At 37.1% G+C, this 15,885-nt stretch overlaps 1 protein-coding gene across 3 annotated transcripts in view; it reads left to right on the plus strand.

Annotated features, from left to right (window-relative positions):
* ITSN1 (intersectin 1) overlaps positions 1-15,885 on the plus strand; it is a 232,299-nt gene that overhangs the window by 111,510 nt on the left and 104,904 nt on the right. For all 3 annotated transcript variants that reach the window (XM_067739398.1, XM_067739396.1, XM_067739397.1), the window contains exons 15-16: positions 3,140-3,227; positions 3,362-3,501. In XM_067739398.1, coding sequence (XP_067595499.1) covers positions 3,140-3,227; positions 3,362-3,501 — 228 coding nt within the window. The remainder of the gene's footprint in view (positions 1-3,139; positions 3,228-3,361; positions 3,502-15,885) is intronic.

Genomic DNA, 15,885 nt, shown 5'->3' on the forward strand with positions numbered 1-15,885 from the left:
GGTGGACTGACTGTAGTGGTAGCTACCATTTATCCAAAGCCTGGCATGTGCCAGTGTGCTCAGTGCTAAGACCTTAATGTGGATATTTAATAGAGTCCCACAGTAATCTGGTAAGGGCACTATCATTACTCTCATGTTATACGTGAGAAAGTGAAGATTCGAGAAGGGAACATTCTAGAATCAGTTTCTGGCATTCAGTTTCTAGCTGGGAAACAGGAATCCAAATTCGAATCCAGATCTATGTGACTTCAAGACTTTACATCCAACCTCAACCTTGACACTACACTGCCTTCCTAGCTAACCCCATCAGCTTGTCTCTTAAAATCCTGTATATTTCTATAAAACTTTCTCTCACCCCCTGGAATAGCTATCTGGTTCCAGTATCAGATCAGTTGGTCCAAATGTGCAGATTAAAGGATTCGGGAGGCTGATTGCACTATGCCATTTTAATATAAGGGACTTGAGCAATCTCAGATTTTGCTCTTGAGAGGATCCTGGAACCAATCCCCCATGGATACTGAGGGTTAACTGTGTTTCTTCCTTAAATTTTTGGTGGCATTCACTAGTGAAGCCTTCTGGGTCTGGAGTCTTGTTTGTGGTAGAACTTCTCATTGCAAAATTTATTCAATAGATATTGACACAAGGCTATTCCAGTTTTCTATTTGTTCTCTGGTCTGTTTTGATAATTTTGTATCTTGCAATGAATTTGAACATTTCATCTAAGTTAACAAATTTATTTGTATAAAATTGTTTATAATAATATCTTATTATTCTTTGCAAGTCTGTAGTATCTGTAGTGATTTTACTTCTTTCATTCCTGATATTGGGAATTTGTATCTTTTCTCTCCCACTCCAATTCCTCCTCTCCTTCTTCCTTCTCTCCCTCCCCTTTCTCCTTCTCTTCCTCCTCTCCCTTCCCCTCTTCCTCCTTTACTCCATCAATCTAGCTAGGAGCATATTGGGTTTATTGATTGGTTTTTTTAAAAAAGGTTTTGATTTTATAGATTTTTTTTTTTTTCTCTGTGGTGTGTCTGTTTTCTATTTCATTGACTTAGGCTTCTTATTATTTCCTTCCATCTCTTTATTTTGGGTTTGATTTGCTTTTTTCTAGCCTCGTAAAGAGGAAGCTTAAATTATTGAGTTTGGATCTTTCTTCATTTCTGATAATGTATAACATTTTAAGCTATATAATTCCTTCAAAGCATTGTCATAGCCATATGAATATGTTGTATTTTTAAATCCACTCAATTCAAAACCTTTTTTAAAATTTCCTTTGTCATTTCTTTGATGGATTATTTAGAATTATGCTGTTTAGTTTCCAAATGCTCGGATTTTTTTTCCATTTGTCTTATTGATTTCTGATTTATTTATGATATGATCTGTGAACATACTCTGTATGATTTTAACCCTTTTAAGTTTATTGAGACTTATGTTATGGCCCAGCATTTGATCTGTCTTGGTGAATATTCCATGTGCACTTGTAAAGAATGTGTACTCTGTTGAAGTTGGGTAGGGTGTCCTGTAAATGTCAGTCGATCAAGTTGTTTCATGATGTCGTTCATGTCTTCTGTGTCCTTACTGATTATCACTGAAGTCCTAATCAATTTGAGATATTAAGATATGACGTATAATGTAAACAGTATCAGAAGTTCACTGCTAGAAATTGTTTGAAAATACTTTAAAATGCATGCACCTTTTAAAAGTGTATTCTTTTCTGTGGTAACTGTTTTTCTGTGTCTTTCATTAACTATTTATGAGAAGTTTCATAAAATATTCCGTTGAAAATTTAGGAGTGAAGGCCATGTGTTTATTATCTCACTGAATGCTCTGTGTCCAAACATATTTTTATTATTTAAGATTGATGCTTAGTATATTGTTACTGATAATAAAATACCAATCAAGTTTCCTGAAAAAGTAGTGAAGTTAAAAATAATACATGGTTTGAAGAAAGGCAGGTACATAGTAGGCCGTGAGAAATCTGTTTCCTTTCTTTACAGTAATTAGCAAATTCTTGCTTTGCAAATGAGTCAGGTAGCCCTTCATATTGGTTTGACCTATTTTTGAAACTCAGGTAGTCCATTTAAAAGTAACGTTTAAATAAATGAAACAATCTGAGTGATCTGAGCCAGGCTTCATCTTGATCCTTCATTGTTTGTCCTGGTTCAGGAAAGAATCTTTGGGATTGGGTAAGAGGCCTTGCCTTAATTTAGCAAGGAGAACAAGAGGAGAAGCTTAGTTGGCTATGCTTTTTTGGGAAAATGATCGACTTTTGTATTGTTTTGTTCAAATTTTGGGGGATGGGGGGTATATGTGTTTGTGTGGATTATTCATATGAGAAGATGCTACCAAATCCTCTCCATTGAACTGTATCTACTGTTCAGACATATAGTACACAAAGATTTATTACATACAAGCCAGTCTATATCTAAAGGTGGTTGTTCCAGAAAGGGACTGGTTCTTAGCCTCTAGTGAAAATTTTTAATTGACATTTTAATTTTTTCAAACCAAAAGTTAATATACAGAGATTTTTTTCTCAAATCAGAGTAAAAATAAAAGTCAAATATTCCTTAATAAAGCCTGGAAAATCTGTCCTTTTTCTAAAATGTGTAGAAACTATATTGAATAATTTCAGCTGAACTTAGGCAAATACAATTGCTTGTCAAGTCACCCATGAAAACTCCAAATAGGCTTGTACAATGTGGTTTAGCTTTTATCTATGTCAGTTAAAAAATAGTTGGTTCAAGATTTTTGTGTAGCTGTTTAAAATTGTGCCTCTATCCTGAGTGTTGGACAAACATATATGGCAGCTAAGATTCTAATTGTTAAAAGTCCTTTTTTGATTTCTGTTTCCAACTTCAGGTGTATGGTAATCCAGTTCAACCCTATTAAGGCTCAAAGTTCAGGACAGAACAGTTCCTGTTTAAACTACTGAGTCAGTTTGCAAACAGCAGGGTCACTGCATTTGCATTTGATCCCAGTGCAATTGAGATCATTGCTTTCCATTTTCTCTGCTGAGTTGTGAAACCACCTGACAGTTTCACTGTAGAGGATTCAGGCTGAGATTAGGAGAGTCTTTGAGGGATGAGGAAACATGGTGGTTTTCTCCATCATTCATTGCTGTGTTCTCTTTCTCTCCTAGGAGTCTCAGCAAATGCTTGGAAGACTTATTCCAGAAAAACAGATACTCAATGACCAATTAAAACAAGTTCAGCAGAACAGTTTGCACAGTAGGTGTTTTATAAAAGTTGACTTTTTCCCTTTTTACTGGCAATAATTTTCTTAATTGAAATGAGAACGTTAAAAACCATTTTTCCTCACTGCCAGTTTGTTTTTCTTATCTTGCGATGTTTTTCTAAAACAGGAGATTCACTTCTTACACTCAAAAGAGCCTTAGAAGCAAAAGAACTAGCTCGGCAGCAGCTACGAGACCAACTGGATGAAGTGGAGAAAGAAACTAGATCAAAACTACAGGAGATTGATATTTTCAATAATCAGCTGAAGGTAACTATTCTGTGTGTGCCTACATGTATGTCTTACTTTTTAATTTCTCTGACTGGCCAGATGATTAGCTGATATTTGATCCCAGGCAGAAAAATTTATTAGGCTGGTTTGTCAGCCTTCATGAAAGCCTTCACATTTATGGATAAACATTAAACAATCTAAGTTGAATTATTCTCCTTTAAAATATAAAAATGAATTTGGCATCTCTAAATTAGGGCTGAGTGAATGGCCCCAACATGACATCTGTCTTTTACCTGAATTACATTTTTACACATCTTCATCCTTTTGTATGTAGAGAACTACATCAAGTTGAATTTCCAAAAGCTAGGCTCCAAAAGCTTCATCTTTCTTATGTTTTTTGAAGACTACTGAAAAGGAACTGTTGTCTCTTTTAAAACTAAGAATTTTTCTTCCACTTCTTACCTTCAAGATTGTACTTGAATATAAGTCTTTATTTTGTCACCTCACATTTTAAAATATTATTGTTTAATGGAGTAATTGCTTTTGTCTTTGTGGCAGAAGTGGTGTATGGTTTTGTCATATTTACACAGTAAAACTCAGGAAAATGCCAAAGCTCTTAGGGAATGTAAAAGTAATTAGATCACAGCCTTTTTCTGATTTGGTGCTTTTGATTTAACTTTAGAACTTTATCATCTTAAGAATGATTATTATCTTGTAATAAAATATCTTGGAGTGCAAACAGCTCATTTCCTATCAATAACAATCATATACTGTAGATTTAAGTAGCTATTGGCATTTTTAATCAGTTATGTTCTTATAAAAAGTTGGATTTTACACTTGTTTTTCTCAAATATTTTCTTTTTCCAACCTAAAATCCTTTATACTTGATTCTGACCAATTTAGCTTTTGACACTAGGAAAAAGTTAAAATCCTATTCTTCATTAGTAGAAATAGAAAAACAAATTAGAAAGCATATTTGAGATTTTTAGTTGACTTTTGAATTGTGATTCTAGGCCAAATTGTCTAGACATTTGAGTTTGAAGTATTTGTACTGTTTTTTCAGAGTAATAAGTAATAAGCTTTTCTCAATTATACAATTCCAGGAAAGTGATCTTAGGGGAAATATTATTTGAGTAAACTTAGTGTTTGGGGGTTTTTTTTGCTTTCATGCTTACACAGAATATGTATTTGTGTACATGTGTGTATGTACTATATTTTTTTTTCTATATTCGTACACATATGATTGTGTCACATGTAAGTATTGGAAGTACAGCTATCAGTTCTCCTTCTCTAGAATAAGTACAGTAGAAACATGTTAACTCTCTTATGACTTGTCCCTATTTCAAGCAAAAGGAATATGGCACTAGTGCAAGCTTGTAGTCCTTTTTATTTTATTTTTTTTTTTTTGCTGTACGCGGGCCTCTCACTGTTGTGGCCTCTCCCGTTGTGGAGCACAGGCTCTGGACGCGCAGGCTCAGCGGCCGTGGCTTATGGGCCCAGCCGCTTCACGGCATGTGGGATCTTCCCGGCCCAGGGCACGAACCCGTGTCCCCTGCATTGGCAGGCAGACTCTCAACCACTGCGCCACCAGGGAAGCCCTTGTAGTCCTTTTTAATAGTCTCTTGGATTATAAACTGTTAAGTATTCAGGTATCTTCTGAACCCAGGCAGTACTCTAGATTTCTGCCTTAATCTTAAGATTCCTTCCTATAGAAGTTCGACCCAAAACAAGGTTCACACATTTTAGAAAATAATACTCTGATGAATTCCCTGGCGGTCCAGTGCTTAAGACTCGGCGCTCTCACTGCCAGGGGCCCAGGTTCGATCCCTGGTTGGGAAACTAAGATCCCACAAGCTGCAGTGTGGCAAGAAAGAAAGAAAGAGAGAGAGAGAGAGAGAGAGAAAGAGAGAGAAAGGGAGGGAGGAAGGAAGGAAGGGGGAAGGGGTATTCTGGTGGATTATTTTTTTCTTTTTTTGGTTGCACTGGGTCTTAGTTCTGGCAGGTGGACTCCTTAGTTGTGGCTCCAGGGCTCCTTAGTTGCAACATGCAAACTCTTAGTTGTGGCATGCATGTAGGATCTTGTTCCCTGACCAGGGATCGAACCCAGGTCCCCTGCATTGGGAAGCACAGAGTCTTATCCACTGCACCACCCGGGAAGTGTCCCTGGTGGGTGATTTTTGATAACGCCTCGATGACTTACACATTATTTTGGCTGTATTTCGGCTATTGGATTACTGTTGTCATTGCTATAGAGAACACCCTTAAAATGTGGTGTTTGTCACTGTTACTGTGTTTAGTTGACTAATGCTGCCTTCAGTATCAGAGAGTTGCTTATACAAAGGCTAATTTTTTAGCCCTTTATTCCACTAGCCCCTTTTCCAAATATACTTATTTTTAAAATAAGAACATTCCTTTCTGTTGTAATTTTTATTTTAGTTTTCCATTATTACTTTAAATTTAAGTCAATGTGGAGAGTAAAAAACAAAATCACAAGCCAGTATGTAGCTATATTGTTTTGTTATTTAAAACTCGTTTGGAGGACTTAGTGACTATATTATGTTACCTGACGGTTATTATTTCTATTATTCCTCTCAAACCTGGTGAGACCAAAGCAGAAACAGTTACATTGAAGAATCAAAAGATTTATAATTTGATTGAGACAACTCAGAGGCAGATTTAAGTATCCATTGAGTATCTCCTGCCAATTTTTCTTTGTTGTAGTCACCTTGGAGAATATGAAGCTTTTTTTTTTCTGACTTTAGAGCATATATTCACTAGCAGCTGTAGTTTCTTGTGATGGACCAAGAGAGCCACATTCTGACCCGTTGGGATTTCTTCCATGTCTCCCTTGATACAGCAGTGCCTTTACAGCATCTTCACTAATGATGCAAAAATTACTTCTACCTTGCTGACAGTGAAACAGTTCAACTGCCCAGTCATTCCACACATCGAATTTGATGGTGTGAATTTGCTCCATCCTAAACCTTCCTCTCCTAAAAGGAAACCAGCCTGGAGAGTAGAAAAAAGAAATTCGGACTTAGTATTGTTTTATATTCGTATAGAGTGTTCATCTAGAGAAAGAAAGTTTAATTCACTCATTATCAACTAATATGGTGACACTGGAGAAATACCTTATGGAGTGCAAAGATTTAAAATTAGTTGATTGGAACATTAAACCTATATTCAATGGCTGGCTCCATAAATGAGGGTTCCGTTTAGCAAAATCCAACTCTCATAGTTCCTTTGATACAAAACCGCTTACAATAAGCCATTCACTTCTTTTGATGCACACTCAAGGTCATGTCCAGTTCCTTAGGGATAAGGTCATGGGAACAATAGCACCCTGCTTTAGCCCAGATTCTTAAGCATAAGACTGGGATTGGGAAGTATAATTATATTTAGTTTCTTGAATGAGAAAGAGTTTAGGTATGCTTTTTCCTTTTTTTTTTTTTTTTTTGTGGTACGCGGACCTCTCACTGTTGTGGCTTCTCCGGACGCGCAGGCTCAATGGCCACAGGCTCCGGACGCGCAGGCTCAGCGGCCATGGCTCACGGGCCCAGCCGCTCCGTGGCATGTGGGATCTTCCCGGACCAGGGCACGAACCTGTGTCCCCTGCATCGGCAGGCGGACTCTCAACCACTGCGCCACCAGGGAAGCCCTTATTCTTTTTTAATATGCAGTCTGGATTAGTTCTGTCTACCAGGTGTCTAGTTGAGATTCATTCTTTTGAGAATCTCTCCTTTTTTCTTCAAACAAGAACTGCACTTACGCCTCCTAATTCAATATCTGATAACCAATGATGGAAATAACTCAAGGCATTAATTAAAGAGGAAAACAATTACTTTTGCAGTTAGATTAACAGGTATTTGTTTCATATTGGTAGCAACCCACTGAAAATGTAAAGCATACTTCAGTTCTGGGGACGTGTTATTCAGGGCTGTGGAACATAAGGTCTCTAGAATCTTGGACCTTTACATTTCTATCTGATATCATGGAAATTGAGGACTCTTTTTCTCCTTTTAGAAAAGGCTATTTTTCCATGCATTTTGGTAGATATCTTCCTTATAGATACAATATTTATGTTTTCCAAAATTGATCCCAAGACATAAGTGTCTTTCTAATTTATCACCCAAAGCGAAGAATTACTTAAAAAAGGAAACAGGGAATAAACTTGGCTTTTGTAGATCTAGCAAAAAGGGGGGAAATGATAGCACTCTGATATTGAAGCTTTTGTGCTCAAATTCCCAATTGATAGATTTTGTATTTTTACTGCCTTTTGTGTGAACAGTAAATTTTTGATGATCTAATGAAAAATTTAACCAATGATTTAACCAGGAATAGTTGATTTTGTTAGTAATTATTGCCAGGATGAATTAACCCTTCTTGAAGTAGCTTTAATTCAGTGGACCAAATTTGTTTATCAAATTTTCTGCTTTTAAAATGTGTTATATATGCAGCAAATATTTCTCATGCTAAGGAATAAAAAGTCTTCTCATGTTCATGGCCTAGAAACATCAATTTAAAATTATTGATTATTGGGACTTCCCTGGTGGTACAGTGGTTAAGAGTCCGCCTGCCAATGCAGGGGACATGGGTTTGAGCCCTGGTCCGGGAAGATCCCACATACCACAGAGCAACTAAGCCCATGTGCCACAACTACTGAACCTGTACTCTAGAGCCCACGAGCCACAGCTATTGAGTCTGTGTGCCACAACTACTGAAGCCTGCGCACCTAGAGCCCATGCTCCGCAACAAGAGAAGCCTGCGCACCGCATCAAAGAGAAGCCCCCGCTCGCCGCAACTAGAGAAAGCCCGCATGCAGCAACGAAGACCCAACGCAGCCAAAAATAAAAATAAATAAATTTATTAAAAAAATAAAATTATCACTTATCTATGACTTTTCTCTTTTTACCTTGTTTTACAGGAAAATTAAAGCTCTCGACATTTTTTGGAGAATCTGTCTACCTTTTAGGCACATAGAATCATTCTGATAGTTATTTTTCTTATATACAGTGCTTAGCTATAGGTGTAAAATTGTGGCTCTAACAAGTGTCAAATACCATTACCAGTAGGGACTTTTTAGACAGCAGCGTTTGACTGCTTGCCTTTGGCAATGTTAGTAGTTACTGTAACAGTTTTCCTTGGCCCTGATAGCTTAATGTTCCATACTTTAAAGACCACTGTGATAACAGAGCAGCAACATAAAGTACAGCTTATAGTTTTCAGGGCTCCATTGTCAGCCAAATAAAGAGAATCCAGGCAAAGAGGCTAGATATTGTGTTTCATGTTGGTAAGTTGAGTCCTTGTTGGTTCCCATCTAGTCACTGTGTGCTGGCCAAGTCCTAACGTGAATGGCGTTTACATTGGAGCATTTCTTTCTTCCAGTCAGTGGCAATGCAGGAGGCAGTGTTGTAGTGCCTGGCAGTTCTCCTGGGCAGTGTCATCCACTTAGACTTCTTTCTAAAGGTCTCCATGCCCTACTCAGGCAATGCACATCTTTCTCAAACTAAGAATGGTGAACCATCTCCAGCTCTGTGCTTCAGTTTTCCCTGTGCAGATGAGTCCTCAGTGTCTAAGACAGCATTTACCATGAAGCGCTAATCCTTTTTTATAAAAGTTAATGATGATTAGTTATTATACATCATTGGAGTATGAGTGAATCTTTCCTCTTGACAAATTGTGTGTGTGTGTGTGTGTGTGTGAGATGAAAGCTCTGAACTACAAGCTGGATAAGGTACTGTATACTGTAGTCTTTATAACAAGCATATTTTAGATCATTGAATTTGCTATGTGGCTGCAAAAATTTGAAAGACAACACTTAGTCATTATTTAGGTTGATATGCAAATTTTCATCATCAGATAGTATAGTCAGTATACTATTCCAAAAGGGGATAGTATTTTATTTCTTAGAAAAATGTATTTAGGACTAATTCAGAATTAAGAATTATATTCCTTAATATATTTGGGAAATCCGGGCTTTGCAAATTGAACACAAGAGGCTGTTAGAAATATAAACTCTGCTTGTAATGATACCTGTCCTAAAAATTGCTCCTAGGAACAGAATTGTTGTTGAAATGAGAATGCCAGTTACAGTAAATGAGGTTCTTGGCTTAACTAAGGCTTTTATGCTCTTGGTTTCTGACACTTGCTTTCATGGCAGCCTCATTCATTTTGAAGGCAGTGAAAGGCAAAATGTTTAGCAACCAGGGGAGAAAAGAAAAGATCTGGAGAAGGAACTGCAGAACAGAATGAGAAGTCAGGAAAAAAATGCATGCGAAGGGAAACAAGGAAGGAAAGAAAAAGATCCAGAAAGAGGAGATGCAGAGACAGCAAGAGAAATCAGTGTGAATTCAAATTACAGTGTTGCTTTCTTATGTTAGTAGATTAATGTTTGGCTGTTTCATGGTTTGTTCAAGATTAAATTTTATTTTTACCTCTATGATCCTTTCGAAAAGACCTCTTTTGCACAGAAGTAATAAAATGCTCTAACTCTCATTCAATGTACCTGTGATTGTGGAAACTTTACACAGATTCCTTCAATGTAGAAAAATAATTAGAACACTCCCAAGACTCAAAATAGTTAACAGACATTGTACATCAGATTCTGTTCCATACCAGTAGGCTTGTTGGTTGGTTGAGTTTTTAGTAACAGTGTGGGTTTTTCTTTTGAGGGTTTTCAAAAATACTGAACAAAAGGTGATTTGGGAAAGGGACAAAAGCAGAACTCAGTCTTTGAAAAAGATGTTTTCTTTTTTTTTTGATTCTCTTCTTTAGCCAACTCAACCCCCTTGACAATTTTATCCTTTAGAATGACATGTATTTAAAACAATGGGATATTGCTTTATAAATAAAGTTGAGACATTTTGGGGTAAACAGATTTTTCAGGACAAAATGGAGTCCGTTTTCTCTTTCTGGGATATATGGGTGTCTAGCAAAGGCTCTTGGGAGATATCAGAAAAGATTCTTAGTTAGCTATTTCTTTTGCAGAAACCACAGGGTTTTCTAGTTCTTCTCCCATTTTTTGTTCGCCTATCGCCTCACCCTTCACAGACACATGCACCTACACGCTACCCAATTCATCCCTCTTTGGCTCTTCTATAGCACTTATGATACATTCACTGCCGCCTTGTGCCGTGGGGAGTTGGACTTACTATCTGGTTGAATTACTGACTACAGATTTAGAAGTAATATTTAAGGATGTTTTTAAATGTTAGTATACCCCTTTTTGGAATTTAAATAACCAATCAATATTTTTTTATACTCCTCTGATTTATCTTGCATCAAGAATGAATACATTTTCTAATTTTGCAGTAATGGAATATCAGTTTACCTTGATATGGGTAAAATTTCTCTTTTGAAATGGTCTTTTTTCAGATTTTTCCACACAGATAGGAGTTCCCCTCTCTTCGTTGGGTTTGTTGATTGGCTTTCTTTAATAACTTTCCATTTGTTTCACAACCACTTAATTGGGATAAGTTACTATATTTAAAGACTCAAAAGTCCTTTTAAAAATTCTGATATTGTGTGCTACACAATATCCCTGGGTGAGAAGTAAAGTGATGTTTATTTATACAAAAGCACGCCTATCTGTAAAATCTGTAACTTCCCCTCTCCCCCTAACATTTGTATAGAAACGGGACAGTTTACAAGGCATTTCCTTCCATATGGATTCACTTGTTTGCTCTTCATAGTGCCTTCCCTTTCCTGTAGGTAGGACAGGTACTACCTCCCAAGTCTTGCAGATGAGTAAACAGAGGCTTAGAGAAGGACCTGCCAATTGCACTCTTCCTTTATCAGGCTGACTCCCAGGGACAAGAGGGTCTGGAGGCTTTGAGATTTCTGCCATTTATTGAAGTTTTTTGTGGAAGCCAGGAAAGATTCAAGCTGAGTGTCCTGGGTGGAGTGTGGGGGAAAAAAATAAATAAAAGCACTTCTGCTTCTAACTTTCTGTAGGTATTAGGTCTAGACAAAACAAACACCTGCAATTTCTGTTGCTGGTAACTAAATTAATTTCCTAAGAGTTCCATTTAATATTAACAGTACCAAGACTGTTGTAAATAGGAGATGTGTCCTCCACAGTTTTATTTTGATTTATAGTGTTGAGTTCATGAATTTCTAGTAATTAATCAAGGTATGTTTGGTTTTGTGTTTCTTTTCCAAGAGATAGCCTGAGGCAAAAACCAGAAGCAGTGTAATCCTTCAGAAAAGTTAGATGACCAAATTAGCAATAAATATATTCTCATTAACTGCTGGTCTTTTTTAGCCCCCCCGCCCCCCGCCCATTGCTCGCTCATTTTTTTTCTCTCTTCACAAACCTTTATGCAATGTCATGTTTATGAAAAGGAAAGCCGTACATATTGTTCAGGTGGATACTTCTTTTTTTTGACTTTTATTTTATTATTTCTTTATACAGCAGGTGCTTATTAGTTATCTATTTTATACATATTAGTGTATATATGTCAATCCCACTCTCCCAATTCATCCCACCACCACCCCCTTCACTTTTCCCCCTTGGTGTCCATATGTTTGTTCTGTACATCTGTGTCTCTGTTTCTGCCTTGCACACCAGTTCATCTATACTATTTTTCTAGATTCCACATATATGTGTTAATATACGATATTTGTTTTTCTGTTTCTGACTTACTTCACTCTGTGTGACAGTCTCTAGATCCATCCACGTCTCTACAAATGACCCAATTTCGTTCCTTTTCATGGCTGAGTAATATTCCATTGTATATATGTACCACATCTTCTTTATCCATTCGTCTGTTGATGGGCATTTAGGTTGCTTCCATGACCTGGCTATTGTAAATAGTGCTGCAATGAACATTGGGGTGCATGTGTCTTTTTGAATTATGGTTTTGTTGGGGTATATGCCCAGTAGCGGAATTGCTGGGTCATATGGTAATTCTATCTTTAGTTTTTAAGGAACCTCCATACTGTTCTCCATAGTGGCTGTATCAATTTACATTCCCACCTATTGTGCAAAGTGCAAGAGGGTTCCCTTTTCTCCACACCCTCTCCAGCATTTGTTTGTAGATTTTCTGATGATGCCCATTCTAACTGGTGTGAGGTGATACCTCATTGTAGTTTTGATTTGCATTTCTCTAATAATTAGTGATGTTGAGCAGCTTTTCATGTGCCTCTTGGCTATCTGTATGTCTTCTTTGGAGAAATGTCTATTTAGGTCTTCTGCCCATTTTTTGATTGAGGTGTTTGTTTTTTTAATATTGAGCTGCATGAACTCTTTATATATTTTGTAGATTAATCCTTAGTCCATTGATTTGTTTGCAAATATTTTCTCCCATGCTGAGGGTTGTCTTTTCGTTTTGTTTATAGTTTCCTTTACTGTGCAAAAGCATTTAAGTTTCATTAGGTCCTATTTCTTTATTTTTGTTTTAATTTCCATTACTGTAGGAGGTGGGTCTAAAAGATCTTGCTGTGATTTATGTCAAAGAGTGTTCTTCCTATCTTTTCCTCTAAGAGTTTTATAGTGTCCAGCCATATACTTAGGTCTTTAATCCATTTTGAGTTTATTTTTGTGTATGGTGTTAGGGAGTGTTCTGATTTCATTCTTTTATAAGTAGCTGTCCAGTTTTCTCAGCACCACTTACTGAAGAGGCTGTCTTTTCTCCATTGTATATCCTTGCCTCCTTTGTCATAGATTAGTTGACCATAGGTGCATGGGTTTATCTCTGGGCTTTCTATCCTGTTCCATTGATCTATATTTCTGATTTTGTGCCAGTACCATATTGTCTTGATTACTGTAGCTTTGTAGTATAGTCTGAAGTCAGAGAATCTGATTCCTCCAGCTCTGTTTTTTTCCCCTCAAGATTGCTTTGGCTCTTCGGGGTCTCTTGTATTTCCATACAGATTTTAAGATTTTTTTGTTCTAGTTCTGTAAAAAATGCTACTGATAACTTGATAGGGATTGCACATTGAATCTGCAGATTGCTTTGAGGTAGTCATTCTCACAGTGTTGATTCTTCCCATGCAAGAATATGGTATATCTCTCCATCTGTTTGTGTCATCTTTGATTTCTTTCATCAGTGTCTTACAGTTTTCTGAGTACAGGTCTTTTACCTCCTTAGGTAGGTTTATTCCTAGGTATTTTATTCTTTTTGTTGCAATTGTGAATGGGATTGTTTCCTTAATTTCTCTTTCTGATCTTTCATTGTTAATGTATAGGAATGTAAGGAATTTCTGTGCATTAATTTTGTATCCTACAACTTTACCAGATTCATTGATTAGCTCTAGTAGTTTTCTGGTTGCATCTTTAGGATTCTCTATGTATAATATCATGTCATCTGCAAACAGTGACAGTTTTACTTCTTCTTTTCCAATTTGTATTCCTTTTATTTCTTTTTCTTCTCTGATTGCCGGGGCTAGGACTTCCAAAACTATGTTGAATGATAGTGGCGAAAGTGGACATCCTTGTCTTGTTCCTGATCTTAGAAGAAATGCTTTCAGTTTTTCACCATTGAGAATGATGTTTGCTGTGGGTTTCTCTTATGTGGCCTTTATGACGTTGAGGTAGGTTCCCTCTATGCCCACTTTCTGGAGAGTTTTTATAATAAATGGGTGTTGAATTTTCTCAGAAGCTTTTCTGCATCTATTGAGATGATCATATGGTTTTGTTTTTTTGGTTTTATTTTTGCGGTAAGTGGGCCTCTCACTGTTGTGGCCTCTCCCGTTGTGGAGCACAGGCTCCGGACTCGCAGGCTCAGTGGCCATGGCTCACGGGCCCAGCCACTCCACAGCATGTGGGATCTTCCCAGACCGGGGCACAAACCCATGTCCCCTGCATCGGCAGGCGGACTCTCAACCACTGCGCCACCCGGGAAGCCCGATCATATGGTTTTTATTCTTCAATTTGTTAATATGGTGTATCACATTGATTGATCTGTGTATGTTGAAGAATCCTTGCATCCCTGGGATAAATCCCACTTGATCATAGTGTATGTTCCTTTTAATGTGTTGTTGGATTCTGACTGCTAGTATATTGTTGAGGATTTTTGCATCTATATTCATCAGTGATATTGGTCTGTAATTTTCATTTCTTCTAGTATCTTTGTCTGGTTTTGGTATCAGGGTGATGGTGGCCCGGTAGAGTTTGGGAGTGTTCCATCCTCTGCAATTTTTTGGAGGAGTTTGAGAAGGATGGGTGTTAGCTGTTCTCTAAATGTTTGATAGAATTCACTGTGAAGCCATCTGGTCCTGGACTTCTGTTTGTTGGAAGATTTTTAATGACAGTTTCATTACTTGTGATTGGTCTGTTCATATTGTCTATTTCTTCCTGGTTCAGTCTTGGAAGGTTATACCTTTCTAAGAATTTGTCCATTTCTTCCAGGTTGTCCATTTTATTGGCATAGAGTTGCTTGTAGTAGTCTCTTATGATGCTTTGTATTTCTGTGGTATCCATTGTAACTTCTCCTTTTTAATTTCTAATTTTGTTGATTTGAGTCCTCTCCCTCCTTTCGTTGGTGAGTCTGGCTAAAGGTTTATCAATTTTATCTTCTCAAAGAACATCTTTTAGTTTTATTGATCTTTGCTATTGTTTTCTTTCTTTCTATTTCATTTATTTCTGCTCTGATCTTTATGATTTCTTTCCTTCTGCTAACTTTGGTTTTGTTTGTTGTTCTTTCTCTATTTCCTTTAGGTGTAAGGTTAGATTGTTTATTTGAGGTTTTTCTTGTTTCTTGAGGTAGGATTGTATTGCTATAAACTTCCCTCTTAGAACTCTTTTTGCTGCATCCCATAGGTTTTGGATCATCATGGTTTCATTGTCATTTGTCTCTAGGTATTTTTTGATTTCCTCTTTGATTTCTTCAGTGATCTCGTGGTTATCTAGTAACGTATTGTTTTTTTTTTAACATCTTTATTGGAGTATAATTACTTTACAATGGTGTGTTAGTTTCTGCTTTATAACAAAGTGAATCAGTTATACATATACATATGTTCCCATATCTCTTCCCTCTTGCATCTCCCTCCCTCCCACCCTCCCTATCCCACCCCTCTAGGTGGTCACAAACCACCGAGCTGATCTCCCTCTGCTATGTGGCTGCTTCCCACTAGCTATATATTTTACATTTGGTAGTGTATATATGTCCATGCCATTCTCTCACTTTGTCACAGCTTACCCTTCCCCCTCCCCATATCCTCAAGTCCATTCTCTAGTAGGTCTGCATCTTTATTCCCATCTTAACCCTAGGTTCTTCATGATCTGTTTTTTTCCTTAGATTCCATATATATGTGTTAGCCTACGGTATTTAGTTGTCTCTTTCTGACTTACTTCACTCTGTATGACACACTCTAGGTCCATCCACCTCACTACAAATAACTCAATTTTTTTCTTTTTATGGCTGAGAAATATTCCATTGTATATATGTGCCACAATTTCTTTATCCATTCATCTGTTGATGG

This window comes from Pseudorca crassidens, chromosome 5 (genome assembly GCF_039906515.1).
Source record: "Pseudorca crassidens isolate mPseCra1 chromosome 5, mPseCra1.hap1, whole genome shotgun sequence".
In the NCBI taxonomy this organism is placed as follows: domain Eukaryota; kingdom Metazoa; phylum Chordata; class Mammalia; order Artiodactyla; family Delphinidae; genus Pseudorca; species Pseudorca crassidens.